Genomic DNA, 27,371 nt, shown 5'->3' on the forward strand with positions numbered 1-27,371 from the left:
AAGAGTTTGCATTTTGGCACCACAGGTTATTGGCTTAGAATACTTGGGCTACTCTTCAGCTGTACCTTTGGCTGCTCAGCCACTAAATCACTGTGTCCTGTATGGAGAGCTCAGCCAGGCAGTGATTACAGGGAAGATCTTTAGAGTCATGAAGAATAACTAAATGTTTACCAGCAGCTTAGGCAACTGAAAATATCTGTTAACTGCAGGCAAAACTTGGCACTGAGCATCTGTCAGAGTCCTACACAATTTAATTCTGTGTGCTTGGCCGTCCCCTGGATGGCTGAGTATCTGCTGAAGAACAAAGCACCAGTGTTGTGCTACGTTAGAGAATTTGCTGAAGGCCCTCTGTGTTTTTTTTCCAGCAGACATTGAGCTGTAATCACCACCAAGTTTCTATTATCAAAGTGTTTATACAAACTGGCAGTTCTTCACCTCCAAGCTGAACCATACTGTTTGTATTTTCCAGCTGAATGAAAACATGAAATACAAGCAAACAACAGAGCATAACAAATAGCTGTGATGTGAAATGTGTGTCCACAACATGTTGCAAAAGGTTGCCAGGTCTGAGTATAGTATGGCTGGATTTCTCCTTGAGCTCAGAGTTAAAAATCTTGTCTGCCAGGACCATTCAGATGTGGACCCACAGTTTGCCAGGGTGTGGGGGAGACGAGGAGCTCGGTGAGCAAAATTCCCAAGCAGGATCTGAACGAAGGATGGACCAAAGCTTGATGACTGCAGGTCAATAAACTGTTAAAATATGGACCATGATTAACAGAAATTATTATTATTATCATTATCATCATCATCATTATTATCATTATTATCATTATCAGTTATTATCAGGGTTATCATCTTTTATTTGCACCATGTTTAAAGTAGATGCTCTATTTTGGACCTGCTTGGTGAAAACAATTGTGTACCTACAAGCCAATGCCATCTGGTTTAAATTGTTTATTAGCAGTGATTATCTGAGATGCACTCTTTATTATTGGAACTATTGGTTTGTGCAGTTTTCTAAAGATGAGTAAGGCTTTTCACTTCACTGCTGTATGTGAGGGACAAGCTGATTTTAAGGAAAAATGAGAATATTTTAGTAGCAGAAGGGTTGATGTGACACCCCTCTGGTCTGACTTTGTCTGACTGCCTGGATGTCTGTGGCATTAATCACAAAAGAAATCTTGCTCTGTGTATCTCTGATAATGTTTCTCAGCTGTTCTCACTGCCTGTTTCTCTAACACTGTCCTGTTTCCTCACCCTGATAGGTCCCATGCTGCTCATACTCATGATAGATGAAAAAACATAAATAAACTGCAGGAATTAGATCACCCAAGTTCCTTACTTCTTGGATCTGTGGAGGTGGGAGTCTCATGTGGTGCCCTGGTGTGCTATTTAGCCTCCCAAGACTGGTTAATTTTAAAGTGATCATTTAGCACTAACCTGAAAACCCACGACAGCCTTCAAAATGAAAACAATCTGTTTGGGCAGGTGGGAAATGAAACCAGTCCTAATGCTGGAATGGTTTTCTGTGAAGGCCCCAGGCCTCATTTTGTCTCTGATAGCAATATAATGTTTTATAGCATCTGTGAAGTTTCCTAGTAAATAAAAGGTCCTTGTTGCTAGTGGTTGAAGATGCTGTACAGGTGCATCATGAAAGTGCAGTGACAGACCCTCAGTTTTCAATTCAAGCCCTCTTGTCAAGATCACTTTACAAGATATTTCAAAGGAGTATACAAGAAATAAGAAAGCAGTGTAGCTGCAGCAGGGATTAGTAATAGATTCCCTTGCTGCCTGGGAGCTATTAGAATGTAAGTTGTATCAGTTTTCCAAAATCCTCTCCACTCCATAATTAGCAGTGCTTGCAAATGTGCCCTTACTGTGGCAAGTGGGGAGTCAAGGAAAGTAATAAACATGAAGGGCAGAGAAAGAGCAACTGCTTCAGAATGTTTTCTGTAGCTACAGTCATTCCTCACTTATTCTGTGCCTTGGTTGTTTTTTTCCAGAAGTGGAAATGGTATTAAAATAAGGAAGAGAGGAGGGAGATGGACTCCTTGCTTGCCAAAATTTCAGAGAAATTCCCTTTTCCCCTAGTTTGGTATTTTTACAAGTTCCCATTTCTGTTTAGCTTCTTTGTGGGGAAGAGAAACATTTCCCTGCAGCTCATGTCTGTCGTGACAGAGGGAGAAACATCCTGGCAAAGCCAAGGAGGGTGTTAAAATTCTGATTACTGGAGAGTTAACCTGCAACATCAGGCAGAACATTTTTCCTGAGTGCAGGATTCTCTTGGGGCCTTAAACCCTGCTATAGTGCAGGTCCCACCTGGATCACCAGCACTGAAAATTATCCCCACAAAATCCCTCTGAATTGCTCTTATTTTGTGGTTTATAGATGGACACAAAGACATTGATGTGTACTGACCTACTGCCCTCCCTTTTTTGCAAGGTGTGTTATTCTGTAATACAAACAGTGTGCCAGATTCTCTCTCAAGGGTTTATTTTATTGCCTTGTCACACAGCTATGGGTTATATGTTGCTGCCCTTACAGACTGTCCACACTTGGAAAACTCAAAAATCCTAAGCTGTTTTTGTAGTAGAAACTTCTGTAATTTTCTGATGCCATGGGGTTGGCAGATCTGTAGCTTACAGCCAGTATGAGTAACCTCTTAAAATCCTCTTAATGGAAAGTCTAAACATTGTGAATAATCCTTTTAAATGAAGGGGGAAAAAGTGTTTTATCTTAAAATATTTAGAGCAGATGCATCATTTGAGTAAGAAACCAGTGTGCCTGAATTAGAAATGTCATAACTTCAAAGAAACTGAGTCAGTAGTTCTGAATAAAGTGACATGGCTTTTAAAGGAAGGCAAGCAACACTGCTTTCCCAAAAGCATCAGTAATAAAATTATGTGCACCTAAAAGAAGTGTGAAATATAAACATGGGAAATAATGTAAAAATAAGAAGACTATCCCCCCCAAAAACATTTAAATTTCATCTATTAGCTTTGGAACACAAACCCTATTTTCTTGAGAAGGGATGCTGGCATTGCAAGAGGGACAAACTTTTTCCTGCTAGATGGGTCTTGGAAGAGCTTTGGCAGAGCTAAAGGGTGAGCACAGTCTTCACATGCAGTTCAAGCTCACTTCTATTTGTGACAGCCTCCTTAACATTTTTACCAGAAATGCACATTTTTAATAATAATAATACAGGTCAGCTTAGGTGTGCCACCAAGAAGCATCTTCCTAAAAAAAATGGACATTCTCTGCATTTTATTGACTGGAAGCAAATGTCCTGTCACTCGTGGTACCTGCTGTGTCACTGCTGGGTTGTGGCCACCCTGGGCAAGCAGAGAGGTTTACCTTGTCCTCCCTCTGTTTCCCCTCCCAATGCTCTGTAATTAATGACAGTCCCTGCCCCAAGCAGCTCCATCAGCCTGATGTCATTACTTCACCATGACAATTCCCTAACTAACTCCATGTGATATTCCATCTGCTCCACACTATTAAAAACTTTTTATATAGCCCTTGTTATTGTAGTTGCTGAGCTCCCCACAAACATCACAGTGAGGAAGGGAAGTGCTCTTGTCCCCAGCAAGGCATGGGCAGAGCCTGACCTGCCAGGATCACACACAAAGCCTTGTCAGAGAGTTAAATGTGGGTCTCCAGAGGCCTTGGCCAGCTCTGCCTGCTTGGTATGTTCATGGGGAGGGTCAGGATGCTCCTGAAGGGGCAGACAGATAGGGAAAGTATGGAATTTTATGTGAGAGTTTTATTAATTTTTAATAAAATCTTACTTTATTTTTAATAAAGATAAGATTATGGGCGTGATACACTGGTAAAAATACTTAAGTATCTTTTTTTTTTTTTTTTGTTCCTAACTAAAGTAATTTAATCACAGCACTATTACACCCTGTTAGTCAGGCATAACTGAAAAGCCATTTTACTCTTGTGCACCAAGCATGTTAAATTCTATCTGAAGAGTGTTAAGTGAAAGCACTGGAATAGGAAAAAGAAACCTAAAGTTAGCTAAATTCATTTGCCAGAGCTTGCTGCTGTGTGATCTGCTTTCTTTATACTGAATACTGAATACTCAGTTTATACTGAATAATGGGTGGGCCACCAAAGACATCTGAGTCCTTCCTGGTCCCCAGCAAAGAGAAAAGCCTGGTTTAGCCTTCAAGCAAAGCAGGCTGTCAGGAGAACACACATTTTTGGCACTGCACACATACAGAAACTCAGAATTTGTATCTGTGCTGTAGATAAATGTATAAAATTACCCTTTTGGCATTTTCATTCTGGGCATGACAATACTGCTAAATTGATATTGCTCTTTACAAATAGAGTGCAGTGAGGAGGATACCTTCATTTTTACTTGAGACAGTTTCACTTAGTCTGAGATTAATTCTTCAAGCTTAGTTTAACTCACTGAATATTTTTCTGTAGTGTGCACAGGTTATACTGTAACATCTCTTTAAAGGTCAATTTAGAACCTTCTAAGCAAATAAACACAAAATAAAAGAAAAGGCATTGGAGCTGTTATCTATCTGAGAGCTTAGCTAAAGGTATGCTGTGGCTTAATTTGAACCAGGGGAGCTGGATGGAGATTGCATTTAACCAGAAATGCTGGCAAAAATATGCTTCAGTAGAGCCAGAACCACATGTGGCCATTCCACTTTAATTGTGCTTGTTTTAAAAGATAGGTCTTTAACATTTACCCTCTCCATGCTTGCTGTCTCTTTATGAACTGAAAATAAAAACTCCCCAGGCAGTCATACTAAGACCTCAAGCTGAAATTTTTTCAGCTGAGTCAAACCCCAAACCTGTGCTGAATCTGCCCCATGCTTTTTTCTTCTTCTTCTTCTTCTTTTTTTTTTTTTCATTTTTTGCAGCCATATGAAGATTGTACTTCTCTGCTGTTTTTCCCCCAAGTCCCCAGACCAGCCCTAACCCAGGGAGGACTGTGTTTTGATGCTAAATGTGTCTCCTTGGTGAGGTCAAAGGCAGTGGCAGCAGTGCTACTGGTTCAGAGGCAGCCTGCTGTAATGCACTACAGAACCCAAAAGCACGCTCAACAATAACAGAAGCATTAACCACTGACCCACAGCTCCCTGAAATCCAATCCCACCATTAGGCAAACATGAAAATGAGGTCCCAGAGGAAGGAAGGTTCAGATGTTCAAGACCAGAGAAGTTGGGTGAGGAACACACAGAGGAGAGGGAAGTTGTTGCAGACTGAGGGGAGAGGAGGGGAGGTTGCCAGCTCAGTGGTAGAATCTTTTAATACCATAAATTTCAACATGGCCTTAGCAGTCAGTGTTTTTGCTTCACTTTGGAACAAAGCAAACTAAAATGATTTATAAGATGGGTGCCCTTCAGCATTTTTAGGGACATGTTTAATGTGGTTTGATGTGATTTCCCAGGAGTTACTTCAGAGCCTCATGTTTCTAGGTCTAAGTCTGATGGTTTTGTTCATGTGTAGGTACTCCCCACAAGGCTAGGCTGGTTCAGGAGCCTGGAAGAGCTGAGTCCCCCAGCCTGGCTCAGTTTTATCTTGTGTCAGCTGGTTACAGATCTGAGTTTCAGTAGTGAGCTGTGGCTCTGGGTGCTGTAAGGCTGCAGCCATCAGGGGGACGGGGGACACAGGCAGGACTGCACGCTCTCAGCTGTCATTACTGGGCTCTGTTTTCTTCCCCAGAACACACTGACTGCAGAGGAGCTTTCTCCTGAAGACAGCCTCACCCTGAACCCCGAGGAGCAGCGGGAATTCCCTGATCTGCAGGCTGCCCACCGGCCATTCCCCAAGGAGCAGTTCAGGCAGGAGAGCGGGCACACATCCCTGCAGAGAGATGGACCCAGGTCTTTCCTCCTGGACCTCCCAAACTTCCCTGACCTGTCAAAAGCAGATATCAATGGGCAGAATCCCAACATTCAGGTACAAATTTATGTTAACATCTGACTTTTTTATAGTTTGCACAAAGTTAATTTACTGAGCCAAAACGACTTTTAGCCAGAACAATCCATCTCTACCCACAGAGAATGTATACAGTACAATATAATGTAATAGAGAATTATATATAAAATATATACAATACATACTCTGTTAAGTTAATGCACATATTCCAAATATTTTCTGAATTTCTCCTTGGATAGTGTTGATTGCATAAGTGTGGAGATCAGTGTAGTCCTGTTCATGATACTAAACCAAATCTTTGTGATTGCCATTTTGAAGCATATTACCTTCATTGAAAATAAACAGGTGTTTGAGTTTCTGCCTTCACTTTACTTGTTGTAAAATTTGTTTCTGAACTGATTTGCTTTTTGTCTGCTATTATAAAATGCAACCATCCCCAAAGGCTGACAGAGAGCAAGTCTTTCAGCTCAAAATGCATTCTTCTGTATGGAAGTGAGACTTAGGTTTAATTTCTGCAGCAGCTGCTTGTAGTATAAAAAATAGTTGTCTGCAAGAAACTTTGTTATACGTAATTCCTCAAACTGTGCTTGGGTTTGGAACAGCCTCTTACAAGCCACTTGCATCTTCAAACTTGAAGGATTGGAAAGAGGAAAAAATGAGTGATTTGTTTTTAATTCAGAGCCTTAAAGCAAAATTGGCATTAATAAGCAGTCTTTTTTAACCAAAACAATAAATTCAAATGCTGTTCTGCCTAAGATGTGCTTATAAAAACAATGCACTAATAGATCTGGTTTTCTGGTTAAATTAATTCCTGGCTTTTTATAGTTCCCCAGCCCACAAAATTACCATCCTTTTGCTGTGTCTAAGAAGTATGTATGTAAAGATGAAATAGATCTGCTGGTGAGAGGCCAGCATGCTCTAGAGGGCTGGAGCACCTCTGCTCTGGAGACAGGCTGAAAGGGCTGGGGCTTCAGCCTGGAGGAAAGAAGGCTCAGGGGAGACCTTAGGGCACCTTCCAGTGCTAAAGGGGCTCCAAGAGAGCTGGAGAGGGGCTTTTAACAAGGGCATGGAGTGATAGGACAAGAGAGAATGGCTTCAAACTGGCAGAGGGTAAGTTCACTTGTTTTAGGAAGTAGTTTAAGAAGAAATTCTTTACTCTCAGGGTGTTGAGGCTCTGGCACAGGTTGCCCCATCTCTGAAAGTGTTCAAGGCCAGGCTGGTTGGGGCTCTGAGCAACCTGGGATAGGGGAAGGTGTGCCTGGAGGAATAAAAACCCTTCCCTGAGTGGTAACAGCATACAGTGTTTAGATACAGGGATGAAGGAGATGGGAACAGTTCCCTGCTGCTGCTATGATCTCTTTTTCCACCACCTTATCTTGGAAATTTGTCAGAAGCTATGTCAGAAGTTTGGCTGGACTGAGAACTGGGAAGACTGGTTCTGTAAACTGGAAAGGGGCAACACTGATCCCAGAGCTCTTGTGCACAAGGATGAGCCCTTTCAGAAACAGGCTCCCTAAGTTCTGCATTTTATTTACTCTGAATTTACTCTGCTTGCTTAGGTGCATAAATAGGGATTATACAAAATTCTTGGTTGACAGTCTGTAAGGCTTTTGAAATCAAAACCAGTGAGACACTCCAAGTCAGAAGTACAATTTAATTGGAAAAAAAGGGAAAAATAAAATACATGCAGTAGTACAAAAGAAAATCCAGTGACAGAGTCAGAATACAACCTGACACCCCACTAGTTAGGGTGGTGGTAGCAGTCTGGATGGAGTGGTCCTGTTGAAGTAGTGATCCTGTAGAAAGGTCTGGTAGTTCTTATCCCCTGTAAACCAGTGGGTAAGGACTGCTCTGGTGTTCCAAATCTCAGTTTTTATCTAGGTAGGAAAGGCTTGGCTCCTCCCCCTGGCTGGAGCATCTCCCAGTGGGATGATGTAAATTTATCAGTCATGCAGTGGGACTGAATGGCCCATTAACAGCTGATATCTTCCTGGAGGAAGGGTGTGTTGTGGAAAAGATAAAGATGACTGCCCCACCTGGTTTTAACAGATGGCCCATTAGCAGAGGATATCTCCCACAGAGATAAGGATCACTGCCCCACCTGGTTTCAGCAGATGGTGATAGAATACATCCCTTTGGGCATATCTTTACATTGTAACCCAGGACACAGTCTTACAGCTGATCAAGCCTCATGGAGATAAAACTCACATTAATTCGTTACAGAATCAGGGAAAGGTTTTTTTTTCTGCCTAAAAGTTGTAAAAGTTGGCCTACTCTTTTATGAAAAAAAAAACCAGGATTATAGTGAATTCTTCCTTGTTAAACAGTATTATACTGACCTGAACAGAAATAGTGACACTTGTTGACTTGCAAATTTCTCATCAGCTATTTGACAGGTGAAAACAGAATTGATGCTTATTTTTCTTTTTGCACAATGGCTCCCAGATCTGTAAGTTACAGTCCTGGGAGTGTTGGTTTAAAGAGTCCTTCTAGGACTGAGAGGTTGGATAGGAGGAAACAACCTCTGTTTCAAGATAGCACAATGGCCACATTTTCTTCTCAAAGACTCAAAACCTCTTTTTCCTTCTACTGCATAGACCAAGAATAACATTTTTTTAATGGAAATGATACCTAGGAATTTAAAATCTGTGAAGGAGGGCATAAAATTCTTCCCAAAAAAGCAGGTGGAAAAAGAACTCCTGTGAGTTCTCTTTAGGGCCATGCCTTCTCTGGCTCCTGTGAGATGGCTCTTGCTGTATCATGCCCTGCTATGGTGAACTGGTGAATGTCAGAATACATTAGAGAAATTCAGATTACTCTGGGTATCGCCATATTTATTAGATGATATGTATTTATATATAAATACATATGTATATATTTATAAATACTATATGTATGGTAATTATTAGATGATAATGTATACTCTTCTCTAGAAATCATCTCTTTTGTCTCTAGAAAACCCTCAGAAGCAACAGTCAGAGCTGCAGTAATCCAAATTAATATGACCCTTTGCATACAAGACCAGGACAACCCTTGCTGGCCTTCCTGTGATGTTCTAGCCTTGTAAAATCTCCCATCTTTTAAAGTGGCATTTTCTTCTTCAGCTGTGCTTCCACACTGGTTGTTGAGAGTAACCACAGTTGCTGCTGTTGAGCACAGACTGGCTGCTTGGTTTGGGGTATTTTTTTTTTTTTTATCATTTTAACAATTCTGTCAATGCCTGGAAGACTTCTAGATGAGAAGGTGATTACAAAAGCTGATTACCCTTTTTTTTTTTTTTTTTTTTTTATTTCACAAGTGGAAAATCCCTGCTCTCTAGGTTTGCACTTGTTTGACAGACCAGCCAAGGGATGCCTGTGCAGACCCTATAATTGGTCAGGGTTGTTATTCAAAGACAGAATTGTTCTTTCCCTGAGCAGCAGAATGAAGTCACATGGCAGGTGTACAGGAACCTGCCTGTTTTCCATTTCTAATGCGTTTTTCTTGTCTATTCCAAGCAGCCTTCCACAACCTTTCTACTCTTTGCAGCCAACCCTCTGTTTGGAGCCAGATGTTTCAACCTGCAGCTGAGCTCTTGCTCTTGTCCCTCACCTTTTCTTTTTACTGCTGGTTTCCCAGGTTTGTGTACTGTAACAGGGACAGGGAGTGTGCTGCTACCATGGCAAATGAGCAGAAAAGGGAAAACTCATAGAACCATAGAGAGATTTTTGTTGGAAAGAACCTTCAAGATCATCTAGTTCAAGTCCCCCTGCCATGGGCAGGGACACCTTCCTCTAGATCAGGTTATTCAGAGCCCTGTCCAGCCTTGTCACACCTCCAGGGACAGGGAGTTCACAACCTCTTTGGGCAGTAAGGGCATTTTGTTGATATTAATGCTCTTCACTGAACTTAGATCTTGACCTTAGATCAAGCTTCATGTCCAATAGAGCTGGGTGAGCTCCAGTTGTATCTGCTAAACATTTTGATGAGATGACATGTTCTGGGTGAAAGCTGCACAGAAACAGGTGGGATTCCAGTTTAAAACCATGTTGATAACCATGTCAATTGATAGGAGTGGTTTTAAACCAGAAGTTCTTGCCTGCTTGGTCTTTGCTCTTTGCCACAAGTCCATATCCACCAGTCCCACACTCCAGAGCTGCTGTGTTAGCTTTGTTATCTACCTGTTACCTATTTTCTCTCTTTGGTGCCTACTGGGTTACTGCCTTCTCTTAGAAACACATCTACACAAAACCACCCACTCTGGGAACATACACAACTTCAGGGAAACAAGGCTGTGTGATCTGCTTTGAAAAAAGGGCTGCAGACCTCAGCTCTTCTCCAGGTTCACCCATGGCCATTTCCCTCACCTCCACCTGCATCATAATGTCACTTTTCACACATTTTATTGTCATCGAGTACTGCTGGGAACCAGGGAAAAAGCAGCCTTGAAGCCTTGGGTTCCTTAGACTGCTCAAGGACAAGAAATTATAACAATGATTAAACACCTGCTGGATACACATGAGAGATGTGATGTTTTGCAGAAAGCATGTTTTCAAAGAGGTGTTGCCTTCTTGGACCAATGAGTCTTTTCTATTTTGTTTTGCACTAACTACTCTATATAAGTGTAGTGTTTCTTTAAATAAAGCTCTCTTTTTGTTCCTCCATTACATGAAGAACTATGTTGCATTATCCTTTCCACTGCTCCTGTAGCCAAAATGCAACATTTTATTAGATGTACTTTTTAGTTGTCATTTATATTTGTCACCCGAAGCTGCTGGTCATTGCATTGGATAGCAACACCCTCTTGGTATTGTCACAGAAGACTCAAGAGTGCTTGTTTCTCTTCTCCTGTTGCATTTACCTCATTGCTAACATGCACATATCCAGAATGGCAAGTATAGAAAATTTTCATCGACTGCATGAAAGAAACAGGATAGAAATGTTGTGGGATCCTCTGCTTGCACAATATCACAAACATAGTTCTTCCTGAAACATAATCTTCCAGTCACTTAGGGCCATGTTTACACCAGTAAAGTGAATTCAGAAACATTGTCTCAGTAAACAGGACGCAGAACTTTTTGTGCACTCCAGCAGGCTGGGATAATATTTATCTTCTGTATATTTTTGGCCAGGAGAAAATTGGATGTTGGTGTCTGAAGACATCTGTGCGTGATACACTTGTTTCATTAGAAATTGACTGCAAATCTGCTGTTTTAATGTGCCTATGCCAATAGCTTTTAACAGTTTTCAGAGGAATGTCCTTATTCCTAGCTTGTACATCCATAAAAGAAGTGGCTTTATTTTAGGTTTGAATACTTCTGGGGATGATTGTGGATTTATACAAGAACTGCGTTACCACAGACATTTTGGGAAGCTTGAGGGAAAAAAAAGAATCTTTACAGTTTTGATAATCACTGGAAGAAGAAATCAGCCTCTAAAATGGTCTCCAAGATAGAATTGCTAAACCAGATTTATTTTTTAATTTTTAAGAGAACATGTTTTTGTTGGAATACTTATACAGCATGAAAGCTTTTCCAGAGCTTCTCTAAATGCCTGGTTTTTATTACTCTAGTTCTTGATCTTTACTCCCTAGTTCTTGATTTCTTTATTCCTTTTTATAAACAGCCCCCACTACAGAAACTGATTGAGCAAATTACATGTTGTAGTGCCATGTATGTGTACAAGTATATGTGTAAGTGCAGTCATGGGCTAACACTGTCAGTCTGTAAGTACTGGGAAGAACTCAGTGAAAGCTCATTTTTCAAAATTTTAGACTGGGATAAGGGAGCAATTGCTCACCTGAAACAGCAGCCTCTTCTCAAACTTCTGCCCTAACTTCTGGGTCACAGAGTGGAGGAGGGATTACAAGGATTATGCACTGATTTCCTCCCTGCCTCTGGAAGGTCCATTAAGCCAAAATCTGAAAACACCAGTCAATGGAAGCTGGCTCCTCATTTCCAAGTGTGGCAGTTCAGACAATCCCAGGATTCTTTACAGAATTTCTTCCACTGTATGGTTTTTATGCCACAATAAACACCTTGGTAATCAAAGCTCAAAGCAGTGGAGAGGGGTATGTGTCAGACCACCACACTGGGTTCTGCTTCTGCTGGTTTTGGTTTTAAAACTGGCTGTGTGTTGGAAAACTCATTTTAGAGTCCTTGCTAATAATAATAAGCTTCCTCAGAGCTAAAAACAGACTGAAGGAGCTGATTGCACACCTTTCCTCACCAGTGTAGCACCAAGCTCAGCAGATGTTTCCCTGTCCTTGCAAACCCTCTTTTCCTTAGGCTGACTTGGCATCATCAACCATTATTTAAAATCAGGTGGTTCTTCAGATTGTCCCTGGCTGAAATAATGCCAGTTCATGCTGATTGCCTTTCACACAGCTACAGATTGTCAAAGCAAATGGAGCAATTATCTGTTTTGGGTCTTTTTTAATCAGAATATTTGTTATTTTTCACTTGCTGAGTCATTGCTCAGAGAGTTAGGGTGGTCCTAAAAATACTTGCTGCTGAAGTAGTAGAATTGTACTGATTTCCAGGTGGGGAGTGCTAAAGCCCCACCACTGGCAGTGTTTGCTGCTCAGTAAGGCAGTTTCCTCTCATTTATTGTGAAAACTCTGTTTTGCTTGGATAGAGGTAGCAGTTTTGAATCCCTGAACTGACTCTGATGTTTTCAAGCTTGTGAAATCCACTTTAATTCTTGGTCTGTAGAGGTTTAATGAAGTAATTGTTCCAATTCCATATTTAGGCTGGGAGTGAAGTACCCCTTGTGTAAAGATGCTGTTAGGCTGACAGCTGCACTTTGCCTTGCTCTTGCTCTTTTTCCCAGTGGAGCTTCGTTGTAGCCTGCAAGTTTTTTTCATTTCAATGGCCTGGTCTATGCTAAAATGCAAAGAATGAAATAGATTCAAAATCTCTTATCTCCAAAGAAAGGATGTGTGGGCATTGTTTGTGTTTGCAGCTCTGAAGATACAGTTCTGCTTTGCTTACTATGTCACACTCTGTATCACAGGCAGCTGTGACCTTTTCTTTCTTTTTCAATTGTATAAAACTAATCTTTTATGCACAATGCACGTCCACAGAGCTGTGTAAATTACTTTTAGCATAATAGTATATTATTTCTTGTGGGAGTCCAGAGTATTCCTCTGGCTTCCTTGGAAGGTTTAAGACCCCCCTGGCGGGGTCCCCAAAGACCCTTGAATGAGACCCAGGTGTCTCGGGGGCTGGATTTGGCTCCTTGGAGCAGTTTGCCAACATTGAGAGAAGAAATGCAAGCCACAAAAATAAATAGAGTGTAAATTAGACTGTTAGAATGTAGAATTAGCAGATTTCTAAAATGTTTGTGATAAGGGACACGTGGCCAACATGGAGAATTGGGGGTGTGGATATTCTTCCTCCTTCTTCTCCGTGTCATCCATGCTGGGTGACACGCTGGCACTTTTAGATTGGATGAGAACAGATCTGGACCATGTAACAAGATTGTATTGTATTGGGGGTCATTTGTAAATACCTAGTACGTAGTTTAGACTATAAAAGATAAGTCCTGCCTCTGCCAGGCAGATTCTGCCCTGGACGTCTGGCGAGCAGACTGCTGTTCGCTGGACCAAGCATTCCTGAGATAAGAAACAATAAACAACCATGAAAACCTCTAAGAACAGCCTCCTGCAGTCTCTCATCGGCGGGCATTGGAAAGAGCTGGGTTCCAAACCACCTGCATGTCCACCAGAGGTGATCTCAGGTCTAAGGAGACACCTCAGGATGTGACAATTTCTATTTTATACAACCTGATTTTCATTGTGTACCATCTTGAAAGGCTGGGAATGCCTCCATACCTATCAAACATTATAGACACATCTGACAGTCACTTCTGGTTGTTTAGCCAGTCCAGTGTGATCACTGAACCACATTAGCATGAAACATCAGAGCATTTTATGATCTGTCTGTGGCCAGGCAATGTTTGCATGACTCACAGAGCCAAGCTTCTGATGGCTAGTCTCTGCTTCTACCTAAATAGCCACCTATATAATACACATAGTATTTATCCAAGAGTTTTACAATTTCACATTGTTCAACACAGAAAGCAATAATCAAGGGTTGCTCCTATGCAGAATGATATTGACATTTGTGATGTCTGCGAGGGAATTGGGCAGCAAACTTTGAATTTTGGTTCTGGGCTTCTGTTAGAAGCCATAAACAGGTTGACCATAACAGGTCATTATACTCTTCCAGCATGAGAAAAGGACCTACTTCAGAGGGCTTTGCAGCAAGTGGCTTACTCAGCAATGGTCAGAGGAGCTGCTGGCTCCATCACTGCCACCAAGTGTGGTTTCCTGCAGCAGTAACAGCTGGGCTGCTGCCAGAGGGGCAGGACAGATGCAACCCCAGAGATACCTGGGCTCTGCATCTTGGCCTTCACACTCCTGGCCTTGCTTGAGTCAGCCCAAGCCCTTGGAACAGGCTCTGCACAGGGCTGTGCTTCATGCTTGCCTCAAATTCAGCCTCAGCATAGAGTACAGGTTTGGTTTTCTTTTTCCTGCTCAAATATGTTAGGCTCTAAACACATTTTCCCCACAAGGCAGAGAAGTCTGCTGCAAAGGCTTTAGGCACAGAATGGGTTGCTGTTTTGGGCAGGGTTTTTCCTAGCCCTGGTTCCAAGGTCTGATTCAGCAGAGGTAGCAGGAGGAATCACTCATGAATCTGGGCTCAGGAGTCCACAGATGGCTTTACAACATTGCACAGCCCCTTTGCCAGGCAGCACCTTGTCTTTGCTGCATGGAGAGCTCCCCCTGACAGGGAGGGGGCACTGACAGTGAGGCTGGTGTGTTCTTGTTGCTGTAAGGTTAGCAAGCAGTGAAAAAATCCAGCAACACAGGCTTCATGCAGAAAGCAGAAGCAGCGATTTATTGCAGAAGGAGACACATCTTTATAGACTGGCTCGCAGAACCAAGGACAGAATTAAGCTCATTGGTCTAAGGAAGGTGACACTTTTTGTGAACATGCTTTTACCAAAACATCACGTTCTTCCCATGCTCCTCCTGCCCACAACACCAGGTGTTACACTTCCTTATTCACTCTTTCTTTCCCGCTTTCCTTTGAGCAGCTTGGGAAAACCCAAACTGCCTTTTTTCCCTGACTTCCACCAGTACCTCCACGTTCTGAACCCCACAGGTCACCATTGAAGTGGTGGATGGCCCTGACACGGAGGCAGACAAGGAGAAGGAGAGCAGCAAGCCCGGCTGGGCAGCCCCATCTCCCGACTGGAGGAGCTGGTGGCAGAGATCCTCCACCCTGACCCGCATGAGCAGCGGGGACCAGGACTACAAGTACGGCAGCACCACCGAGGACAGCAACTTCCTGAACCCCCTGCCTGGCTGGGATGGCCATGTCCCCAGCCACAGGACACTGGGCTCCAAGGAGCAGCCCGAGTACGGTAGGTTTGCATTCCCGGGATTGTGGAAACGGGAACCGGGAATGGCTGGGAGCAGCCCAAGCAAAACAGGGGCTTTTCAACACGTGGCTTTTCTTCAAACACGGATCTGTGCAGATGCACAAGCCGTCCTGTGGTAGCTGCATTCCACCATAAGTCTATAATCTTGAAAATCATACCAGCTATCCCAGAAGAGAGCCTTTTTTTAGTCCGACGTGTGCTTTTTTTAAAAAGCAGAGGAAACAAGGTTTCGTGTTTATTTTTAGGGTAAGTACAAATTTAGAATTGTGCGGCGGTTTGGGAACCAGAATACAACTGTTGGATAAATAAGCAAGGTCTGAAACGTGGTAGGATTTGGTGGATGCACAAATAGGATGAGTTATGTTGGTGCATGTGTGGGGAGTGGCATGTGCAGCAGGAACATTGTGTATTTGCGTGTGTAATACTCTTCCAGATGTGTCACGGGGAAAACAATTGTTTTCAGCTTGTTGTATGAAACAGTTGCAGAAACGAGAAACAGAGAGGAGCTACAGCTATTCACTGCCCTGACAGGCTGTGGCTGTCCACATGGGAATGACCCAAGGGAGGTGAGCTAAACTGTGCTCACAGGAAGGTCAGAGCCCCTTGAATTTAAGCTGTGTGTAAATACAGACAGCTTTTAGTCAGAACAAGGTGTCAAAGCCACGGGACTCTCACCCTGGCATTTCTGTTGTTACTCCCCAGATGCTGCAGACTGCCTGTGTAAAACAAACATTTTTCCCTTGATTTGGCTATCTTGAAGTACTAGAGTCTTAAAAATCAAGAGAGAGTTTTTATGGAATGGTGTGTTTAAACACATACATATGTATTGAATTTTGTGGCCAGAAGATTAAAGTCTATCCCTTCTTTTTGCACCTACATTTATTTGTGGGCAGGGTTTATTGCCAAGAATTCACATCTTAGGTATTTATTAATGTAAGTTAAATAAAACAGCTTTCACAAGCAGTTATGATAGAAAAAACAGTAAGAATTACAAATATGAAAATAGGAAGAACAGGTTGAGCTGCAGCTGTAAATCTAACATGGTATGTTCAATAGTGTGCTTCATAGTGCAGTGTAAGCACTAGGTGAGTAGGTCTGAAAATTATCCTAGAGGTTTCTGCTGCACACTAGAGCATCCACCAAACTGGAAACAACTCCTGGCCTTCTGTCCAGCCTACAATGCTCCTTGTCCAGGAGAATGCAGTAGCAGGTCCTGCCCATGATGGGTGTAGGTGCTGCACCCACTGACATGTTCACACCTTTCCTGTGTCTCTCTCTCCTCCTGTCCCTGCCCTCCCTGGGGCTCCTGGGCTGTTTGACAGGCACTGCTCACCTGCCCTCCTCCTCACCAACGACACAGAGATAACAGAGTTGGAAAGGAGCTGGGAAGAAGAGCAGGGCCAGGCACAGAGGGCAGATCCCATTTTTCTGAGACACCTGAAGCCTTTTTGGACTGTTGAGGTGCCTGCCTGCTGGCGAATCCCAGAACCACCATCAGCCGTGTTCACACCCACATCCCAGGGGACTCCTGACCCCAGTGTGGTGGCTTCCCCATGTCAGAAAAGGAGGAGAAACACATCAGGCCCTTGCCATGAGGAGCTCACATCTAGGCAGCTTGCTCTGAGTGAGATATATAACCTCCCCATGGTCCTGGCAATAAATGTTTAATAGCACCCCACGGAGTTGTCGTCAGTCGTTGCATATGGAACAAATCAAGTTACGTGTTCTACTAACCAGCTCAGGAAGCCCACAGACAGCACAGCCCTGGGGGAGCAGGAATCATGTGTAACACAGAGGCAGGGAAGGCAGGGATGCTCCCTGGGTCTTGCTCTAGCTTGGGTACTCTTACCTACAGCTACAGAGCAGCCTCAGAGCCACTGAAGCAGGTTTTGCTTTGCTCCCAGTGGTGGTGTAACCCAGAGGAGCTGCAAGTTACCATCATCACAGGATCAGTGATGTAGGGCTCTTTCCTGTAAGGTTGCAGGGAAAGCCATGAAGCCAAATGTTCCCTCAACTGGGAAGGCAAGAAAGCTGGGATGGGTTCATGGGCTTGGTTTGGTGGCCTTCACATGGTGGGATGTGCTGCAGTTCACACAGCACACAAAGGAGGCTGGTTCTGGAGAGTTTAGGTATTCACAGCAGCATCAGCTTCTGTGGTGCAAACCTGGTATCCAGTGCCTTTGGCTGTCTACCAGAAGAGAATAAAATCATGTTTCTTTTTCAGAAGGTTCTTTCTAGTAAATAGTCAGATTTGATTTGATTTTATTTAATAATTCACGTGAAACACTAAAGATTGCGTGGTGTTCTCAGTGCAAGAAAAGCAGTGCAGTTTCCTGTTCTCATAGCAGTATTCCTGAAATATCTGTTCCCTGTTCAAGGGACTGAAAAACAATATTGTGATTTTCACTCATGACCCTTAGCTTCCCATAGCCCAACAACACACATCTTGCCCAGAAACTGAGTATTGTTCTGCTATTGTTGCGTGTTTCGAAAAGATGAAAAAGAAAACGCAATTTATCCTTCGCCTGATTAGTCTGTGGTCCACAAACACATTCCTATATGCAGGGAAATGACGTGAATAGATGTGTACTGTTAGTTCATGACCCAGCTTTGCAGCTGAGGATTCTCAGCTGCCAAAAGGTCAAAAGAGAAAGGAAATATTTTTTCAAATAATGTTGCACGCGTTTCCCTGAGGAGCACCAAGTGTGAAAACCATTTAAGCGGCGGGCTCGCGCCTGGCGTCCTGCCCGACCTTCAGGTAGACACATCTGGATTCCATTCTGCTTTTGCCTGCTTAATAAAAACCACCACACGGTAGTTTTGGGCAGCGGGAGTTTCGCCTCCTGACGTTTTTGCTCTCGCAGATTACGTGGACGGGGAGGGAGACTGGAGCCCCTGGTCCCTGTGCAGCGTCACCTGCGGCGGCGGCGGCACCCAGAAGCGCACGCGGTCCTGCGGCTACGCCTGCACGGCCACCGAGTCCCGCACCTGCGACCGGCCCCACTGCCCAGGTGGAGCTCTGTTCCTGGGACCTGTGGGACAGGGAGGGTGGGCAGCTGTAGTGGTTTGGAAAGGTTTCGTGGAAATTTTTGAAAAATCCGTCTCTAAACTGAAATGTTCTTATTTTTCTCTTTTTTTTTTCTCATGGTTTCTAATAACCAAGTTTTTCTTTATACCTATATCTAAAGTTAAACCTGCTTTGCCTTCCTCCTAATCCTATCTCACAACAAAAAAAAAATTCAAATTAACAAACCAAAACCACTACAGCAGGGGTGGGGAGAGCCCTCCTGCACGCAAAGCCTGGGTGTTCTGTGGCAAGGTAAGGGTTCCAGTGGGAAAAGACACACTGATTTTCAATGCCATTAATTTATAGCAGTGATAACACTGCTAGATGCAACCACCATCCCCTGGGATTTAAAAGACAGCTACAGGCTTTCTTTAGGTCATGGCAGTAATTTTTTTGCGCAGGCATTTTGTGTTCTAAAGGGTGTGATCTAGTGCCTTGAAATAAATTTGGAGCTGGTTTAGAATTTCAAACCAGCTCAGTGTTACCTCAGTGAGCTCCTGTTCTAGAATGGCATTGCCTGCATGGTGAACAGAGGAGAAGGAATGTGTGGTTTTGGCTTGAATATATTCAGGAAATATGGCCAAGGAGCCTTGCCTTATCTCCTACCCATTCACAGGATTTGATATTTGAAGTGTCCTTACCATCCCAGTCTTCACTTTGGCAAAATCAGGGCTGAGCACTCGAGCCTACATAACGAAAATTTGAAGCTGCTGTGGAAAACTGTTTTTTAAGTGTTGCTGTGTGTTTGAATTTAGAACAATTTGTCATGCAGTAGCTACCACAATGCAGGGGATAGGTGCAAGTTCATTACTTCCCAAGGTCAGAGAGAAGTGAAAACACGAATTGTGGTGGCATGCATTACTCTCAGTTTATTTAATGACTCAGAAAGGCAGAAATTCTTAAGCTGGAGGTCAGGCATTTATTAATGGGAAGTGAAATGTCAGCAGTGCTGAAGAGAAGACTTAGAAGACTTGGTGAGAGGGTTGGAGAGAAGGTTCTCACTCACAGATATATTCATGTCTCCATTGCAAAGCAACAACTGCAAGGCAGTTCAGGGGAAAAATGTTTCTGCATGCTCTCATACATCCTAAAACCTCAATAATAAGGAGTTAATTCCAGAAGAAAGAGAGTAACCCCCAGTTATGTTCTCTAGTATTTATGACCAGCTAGCACCAAAAAGTGGCAAACATGAAAGAATATATTATGTCATACAACAGACCTCCAACGATCAGCAAGCAAAATATATTCACTCTTTGAGGCTGTGCTGACATTTTTGAAATTACAAGGTCAAAGCTTAGCTTCTGCTGTTTATAATTCCAGCAGTGAATTACTGCCTTGTAATGGGTTTTTGGGTATCTATTATTCTACATCTAGTGCTGGAGTTAAGGCAAAACCCTATGATAATTTTATTGAAAATTGGCCTGAGGCTGTTTTGAAGCTTTGCAAGCCACTATTATGCCCCAGTTCAGGAGAGCAGGAGAAAGTTCATTGGCATGAAGATGGATGGTGACTAGACTTCATTATTAACCATATAGTTACCACATATTAAAGATCTTTCTGGTCTTTAATTCAGTGAAGAGGAAAGAAAAAAAAAAAACACTAAAATCTATTTGTGTTAAATCTGCATGGCAGAGAAACATTAGGCAGGTCAATAGGCTGAGCTAAAGCAGCAACAAAAGCATGTTTACTTTGGCAAGATCATTTTTCTGGCCATCTCTGTGTCTCTCAACTGATAGCAAACAATTAACTGGAGGCTGCTGGTAAATCCTGATATGGTGAGATCCTGGTAAGCTGTGAGTGATGGGGATGGAATTGCTTGCAGAGGTTGGTTATCTCTTGCCTACTCACACCTTTTAACTCCCTGGCACTGGGAGAGACCAACAAGTTGTCACAGCATCATTCTTCCTTGGGAAATGATTGTCCACATAGAGAGATGAACTTGCTCACCTTATCAGAAGCACAGAATCCTTGGTCATTATGGCTTTAAAGGTGCAGCAGTAACTTCAGGATGCTTCCCTGCCAGAACAAAGCACCTTGCAGAGCCTGGGGATGAGGGGTGGCAAGGAGGTGCCAGCAGCACAGCACTAACTTTTGTTTTTGCGTAGGGATCGAGGACACCTTCAGGACAGCTGCCACCGAAGTGAGTTTGCTGGCTGGGAGTGAGGACTTCAACGCCACCAAGCTGTTTGAAGTTGGTAAGCAGCCCAGCCAATCCTTCAGTAACAGATAAGGGACTTCCTTAGGATTTTCTCAGTCCTGTGGGATCGAGTTTAGCATTGAAAAATGTCAGTAGTTACAGCCGTTTATTATCTTGCTTATGTTTGTGTCCTGAACATTTGCTTTGGTCATAGAATCTCTCTCCCTTCAAGTCCTGTGCTTGTTTCATCATAAAAGGGCTATTTGTTGTCCTAATTCAGAAAAGAGCTGTAAGTAAGACTCCACACTAATGGAGGGGGGGAAAAAAATCAAACACTCTTTATTATTTTGCTGAAATAGCCTTGAATGAAAGACCCTGTAATAGCATTTTAAATGCTGCTGTCACATTAAAAAAAAAAAAAAAAATAAGGCAATGACTTTTATGAGCATGCATTGCTTTTATAACTCTGTGTGCTGCAGTGGAGGTAGCCACAAAGCAATTTTATAGGGCATGATTTGATTCTGAACTATCTAAAACTCAACATCTACAATGTTCTGATTTTGTCCCTTCAATGAAACCATAGTGTGGCCACTCAGAGACACTGGATGCTGGATTAATTGAATAAATAATGTAACCCAGCACCTCCCTCTTATGGTGGCAGAGCACAGTAGTTAATGACAGCCAGGATGAGACTTTTTAAGGAGATAGAAAAACAAGACGCTGATCACTAAGTAAATATTTTGCAAGAATGTGAGCTGTAAGAGTTTTAGATCCCAGTTAGTTACTCTCCTGCTCTCTCTTCAGTAAGTATGGAGCAATATATGCAGGGGGGTTTTGACAGCCCATAGGATGATATAGACACCTTAAATGATGTTTTAGGTAGGAGATATTTACCTGGATTCTCCCCAGAGTCTTGCAAAATAATAAAGTGCTGATATTAAATATGCTACTGGTCTACACATGTCTATAATCCCAGCTATATATCATGGCTCTGGTGTCATAAACTCCTGCTGATGTACAGCCACTCTGATGGTCACATATGCCCTTTTAGAACCTGGGTCACTTCTGGCTGCATTTGCCAGCTAAGATGTCAGTCTCCGTGTTTGAGCTACAGATGCTTGAAGTATCCCTTTGGAAAGTGGGTATCAAATAGAAAAAAAAGTATTTGTTTTTTAAAGAAAGACTGAATTAGGACCTAAAATGATCTTCAGAGAGAGTAATCCAGGCCTTGCTTGCCATCTTGGAATCTCTAGCATCTTCTGAAACTGAATCTTTCAATATCTGCTGTTTTTCCTGGTGAGTGTGTACTGACTGGAGACTGGCACCAAATTGCTGTGATTTCCCTTTTTCTCTTGTTCCATAACCCATGGTAGTGTCTCTTGTGCTGCATGGGGATTATCAGTAGCCTAATTAGAATTTGCCAGGTAGATAAAGTGTCAGAGGTTCCCAGTGGCCTGGTTCTGCATTCTGACTGCCTGAGGCACTGAAGTTAGTGATTTCTCACTGATCACACCAACCGGGATGCTGCTGAACGTATCTTAATTTCCCGTTTCCTGCCCTGCAACAGACACTGACAGCTGCGAGAGGTGGATGAGCTGCAAGAGCGAGTTCCTGAAGAAATACATGCACAAAGTGGTCAACGACCTGCCCAGCTGCCCCTGCTCCTACCCCAGAGAAGTTGCCTACAGCACGGCCGAGATCTACGACCGGCCCAAGAGGAAGAGCTTCCGCTGGAAGGACGCCAGCGGCCCCAAGGAGAAGCTGGAGATCTACAAGCCCACGGCCCGCTACTGCATCCGCTCCATGCTGTCCCTGGAGAGCACCACCCTGGCAGCCCAGCACTGCTGCTATGATGACAGCATGCAGCTCATCACCAGGGGCAAAGGGGCAGGCACGCCCAACCTGATCAGCATCGAGTTCTCGGCAGAGCTGCACTACAAAGTGGACATCCTGCCCTGGATCATTTGCAAGGGGGACTGGAGCCGCTACAACGAAGCCCGGCCCCCCAACAACGGGCAGAAGTGTACAGAAAACCCCTCAGATGAAGACTACTACAAGCAGTTTCAAGAAGCAAGGGAATACTGAGAGGATTTTTTTTCCTCTAGCATTCGTTTCCTGGATGCCAAAGAGCTGCTGGTGGCTGCTGCGCTGGCTCCTCCACAGGGGTCGATCAGTTCCTTTCTAATGAATGTACATAGTTGTAAGATAACACATAAGTATTTTTCACAGTGTGTGTAATTTATAAACACATATCTCTCTGTCTCACACACACCTATTTTTGCATACAGACGTGCATAAGTCTCGTCCTGATAGGATTTTGTACTGCAATAACGTTCATGTAATAATGTGCATTTCATTTTATTTCCCATCTGTAACATAATGAAGGGGGTGGGGGGTAGCTGCCATCACCATCAGGCCCCAAGGCCCCAGCTGAGGAGGCACATATTTAAAAGTTGTTATAAACAATAGGATTGAAGAATGTACTCTTCCATATGGGAATGGTTTACAAGATTAATGCACCTACAGCATCAGTTTTCTCTATAATTGGTTTCATGACTGGTCATATCTAAGGAGGGAAGATTTTTTTTTTCCAAGGGTGATAGTCAAAAGTGAATATAGAAAATCCCTTGCAATTTTTCTCTTGCAATTCTTCCTTTTACCTTCTAGCTCAGGTCTTTGCAGTCCAGCTGGGCCAGGCTTGCAGGAAGATGTAGCTGAAAATGTCCTGGTGCAGAGGTTCTGCAAGAATTACAAACAGCCCCGTCCTGGAGATTCTGACACAGAGCTGCAGCTGTTGGGGCTTACATCTCCAGAGCAGCTACCTGTGAGCTGAGCATGCTGCAGGTCTTTGGAGGAGTGAGGGCAGAGAAGGAATCCATGTCAAAGGACCAAAAAGGTAGCTCCTTCCCAGTTTTTAACATTAAGAATGTTTGGGTCTGCTTGCTTCTTTCTTTTAAGAGAAGGAAGAAGCTTACTATTTTAGAGAACATTATTTTAGAAAAGTGGAATCCACAAGTTCCCTGGAATAAAAGATGCAACCAGCCCTTTTCCCCCATTTTTCTCATGCTGAGTGCACAGTGTCCTACAGAAGTAGCTGTTCTTTAAGGGAAGCTTTCTGAGAGGAACTGCTGGTATCTTAAAATGTCTTAATTTTTTAAAAAAGCTAGCATTATTTTTGTAAAGTATTTATTGAATTGTAACAATGATTCACATGTGGGATATATCTTTAACATGAAAGGCTTCTGTAGATGGAACTCAATTTCCAAGAACACAACTGTTGTTAGGCAAAGGTTTTATTTCCAAATTTTTATAAAGTGCAAGTTTACATGCATAATCCTGTCATAAAGCAGCTCATATCTGCATTCTGATGAAAGACAAGAGTTACACCCTGGGTAAATAAATACTTACAGTTCCATCCTGTGAAAGAGTGCCTTGCTGCAAGTCGGTGTGCTCATTTGGAAGGCTAAATGTCACTGGAGAAATGAATATTTTGGGGTTATGTGGTCTGACACACGCATGTGGAACCTCACACTGTGGTAAAGCCAGCCAGCATCAGTCAGTCTGAGCTCAAAGGTTCAACACAGACACAAAGGGCAGTTCCCTCTGCTCTATACAGGCACACACAGATGGTATTTAAGGTGCCTTCTGTGGAATCCTGTAAATCTTTTCTGTGTCTCTGTCGGGATTTTGAGTCTGGCTGATCCTGAGCTCAGGGACAGACACATGCATGGACAGCAGCCCTGCTGGCCTGGGCAGGGCCAGGCTTGTGCTGGTGTGCCCAGCTGGTGCAAACCAGGGGTTCAGAGGCAGCCTGGGCTGTGCACACCCAGTCTCTGCAGGGCCCCAGCACTGTGCTCCAGGTCTCCAGAAACAGCAATCTGGGCAGAACTGGTGCCTGGAAAGGCTGACCTGGAACAGAGACTAGACAGAGCAAAAGGAATAAAATAGGTATTTATTGAAAGGATACACCTGGGGCAGTGCAAGAGCCTGGCTGGAGCTACACCCAAATCAAATCCAAGATGGATCCCAGTCACGAGTTTTACACTTTTGTAAGTTTTGGTTCATCTACATATTGGGGTCAATTGTCCAACCCCAGTCCCAGGCCATGAAGTCTCAGCCCCCTGGCTTGCCCCCTTTCCTTCCCTGTTGTTTTTGCTTTTTGGGTACCAGTTGTCCTTGATTCTGTAGCTGGGAAGGGATGGTTCTGTCTGACTGCCCTGTGAAGAGAACTTACTGGCACCTAATATGGAGCTTCAGAGTTACACACTAAGCAGCAGAGATTCTGAAAAATATAAAAGCTAAAACCCAAGGCTTCATCTCCCCCCAAAAAAGCCACTGCACATCTGCTCCAGCAATTGCTCTGCTGAGGTCACCTCGGCAGCTGGAAAACTTGGCCAAGCCACCAGAGCATCCCAGACCCAGACTTGAGCTGGTGGGGAAGACGTGGATGTGTTCTAGCACAAGCTGGTAGTAACAAAACATGGTTAGTTGAGCAAGAGGGTAAACATGGGGATCACCCCTTATTTTTTATAGAAACCAGATTTTGTGAATTCCTGCAAGGTCATCCGAAGGCGCCACCAGCTCGTGGAGCCAGTTAAATTGACAGCAGATGGATGAAAGGCACGGGGAGCTCCAGGATCACTTCACAGGGAAGACAGGTATTTTCAGGGAGAAAGCCCTGCTTCTTACTTAGCAATGTGGGGGGGAGCAGCATTCTCAGGTTTCTCTGGGAGAGAGATGAGAGGGCTGCTGGTCACAATTCTTGAAATACAAAACACATCCCTGCCCTTTGTGGGTTAGTAAATCATGGTGCTATTGAGAAATGCTACTACACTATTAATGCAGAACATAGCACATAAAGTGTCAGGGAGGAGGAAAAATTATTCTAATAAATGAAATGACGCACAAAGTTTCAAGTCTTACCGCTCATAATTTGCCAAGCTGGAAACTCTGAGGGAGCCAAATAACTTCTGATAGGACCTACCAGGTGTTTCATGGGATGAGTCCTGGAGCACAGATTGAGATAGTCTGTTCTCCTAAGAAACAGTCCTTATTAAAATCAAAATCTGTCCTGTTTCATAATAAATTATGATCCATTCAGAGCTGGGCTGCTTATTTTATTTTATTTTCTGTTTTCTTTATCTCCTTTCCAGTGACCAAAACTACATGAAATGACTTTGTGTAGTAGACTTTAGCAAGGTGCAGGAGTTTACCACAGCCAAATTTGGCTCCATCTTTGAAGTATGGAACTCTTCATATTGGAACAAGGCCCAGGGAAGGGTTTGTGGCTCCCATTCCCAGGCACAGGTCAGAGGTTAGGAGAAGCTACCACAGAACAGGCATATTGGAACACTCAACCAAAGATTGAAACAAGCCTAACTGAACAGGGAAACTGAAACAAGGAACCAGTCAAGTCATCCAGCTTATTTTTAACCCCCAGTCAATCAACAAATACAGATTCTGAGTCAAGCTGGTGGGAATGCATTAAGCTGGCACAGCTGCTGTGAAAGATGTGTGGAGCAGTGCCCTGAGGCAGCCATAAATGGATTGAATCGTACCTTTGATGGTTAAAAGGATGAGTGGGCCTGGCTTCACAATGCCCAGACAGCTGCTGAGCAGCAAAATTCCACTAACACAACCCACAGTGGTGCATATGGGTTATGGGACAATATAGCAAAAACCAGAACCATGCACACATCCACGAATCCCCACAGCCCTGCATTAGTTACCAGCTGCTTTTCTCCCTTCCTGCTGTGCAGGCTGGTTAGCACTGTCAACACAAGGCATTTTTTTGGAAAACGCTGGTGAGCTCCTGGGGCTGTTCCAGATACAGCCATCAGCCAGGTGAGCTTGTGGGGCTGTTCCAGATACAGCCATCAGCCAGGTGAGCTCGTGGGGCTGTTCCAGATACAGCCATCAGCCAGCTGAGCTCCTGGGGCTGTTCCAGATACAGCCATCGGCCAGGTGAGCTTGTGGGGCTGTTCCAGATACAGCCATCAGCCAGGTGGGCTCATGGGGCTGTTCCAGATACAGCCATCAGCCAGCTGAGCTCGTGGGGCTGTTCCAGATACAGCCATCAGCCAGGTGAGCTCCTGGGGCTGTTCCAGATACAGCCATCAGCCAGGTGAGCTCGTGGGGCTGTTCCAGATACAGCCATCAGCCAGCTGAGCTCCTGGGGCTGTTCCAGATACAGCCATCAGCCAGCTGAGCTTGTGGGGCTGTTCCAGATACAGCCATCAGCCAGGTGAGCTCCTGGGGCTGTTCCAGATACAGCCATCAGCCAGGTGAGCTCGTGGGGCTGTTCCAGATACAGCCATCAGCCAGCTGAGCTTGTGGGGCTGTTCCAGATACAGCCATCAGCCAGGTGGGCTCATGGGGCTGTTCCAGATACAGCCATCAGCCAGCTGAGCTTGTGGGGCTGTTCCAGATACAGCCATCAGCCAGGTGGGCTCATGGGGCTGTTCCAGATACAGCCATCAGCCAGGTGAGCTCCTGGGGCTGTTCCAGATACAGCCATCAGCCAGCTGAGCTTGTGGGGCTGTTCCAGATACAGCCATCAGCCAGGTGGGCTCATGGGGCTGTTCCAGATACAGCCATCAGCCAGCTGAGCTTGTGGGGCTGTTCCAGATACAGCCATCAGCCAGGTGAGCTCCTGGGACTGTTCCAGATACAGCCATCAGCCAGCTGAGCTCGTGGGGCTGTTCCAGATACAGCCATCGGCCAGGTGAGCTCATGGGGCTGTTCCAGATACAGCCATCAGCCAGGTGGGCTCATGGGGCTGTTCCAGATACAGCCATCAGCCAGCTGAGCTTGTGGGGCTGTTCCAGATACAGC

General features: G+C 44.0%; 1 protein-coding gene across 1 annotated transcript in view; it reads left to right on the plus strand.

The window, feature by feature from the left end:
- ISM1 (isthmin 1) overlaps nt 1-25,636 on the plus strand; it is a 39,348-nt gene extending 13,712 nt beyond the window's left edge. The window contains exons 2-6 of the mRNA XM_056488604.1: nt 5,689-5,925; nt 15,054-15,315; nt 18,198-18,344; nt 20,506-20,595; nt 22,105-25,636. Coding sequence (XP_056344579.1) covers nt 5,689-5,925; nt 15,054-15,315; nt 18,198-18,344; nt 20,506-20,595; nt 22,105-22,622 — 1,254 coding nt within the window. The 3' untranslated portion in view covers nt 22,623-25,636. The remainder of the gene's footprint in view (nt 1-5,688; nt 5,926-15,053; nt 15,316-18,197; nt 18,345-20,505; nt 20,596-22,104) is intronic.
- The last annotated feature ends 1,735 nt before the right edge of the window (nt 25,637-27,371 follow it).

The sequence above is a fragment of the Oenanthe melanoleuca genome, chromosome 3, assembly GCF_029582105.1.
Source record: "Oenanthe melanoleuca isolate GR-GAL-2019-014 chromosome 3, OMel1.0, whole genome shotgun sequence".
Taxonomy (NCBI): domain Eukaryota; kingdom Metazoa; phylum Chordata; class Aves; order Passeriformes; family Muscicapidae; genus Oenanthe; species Oenanthe melanoleuca.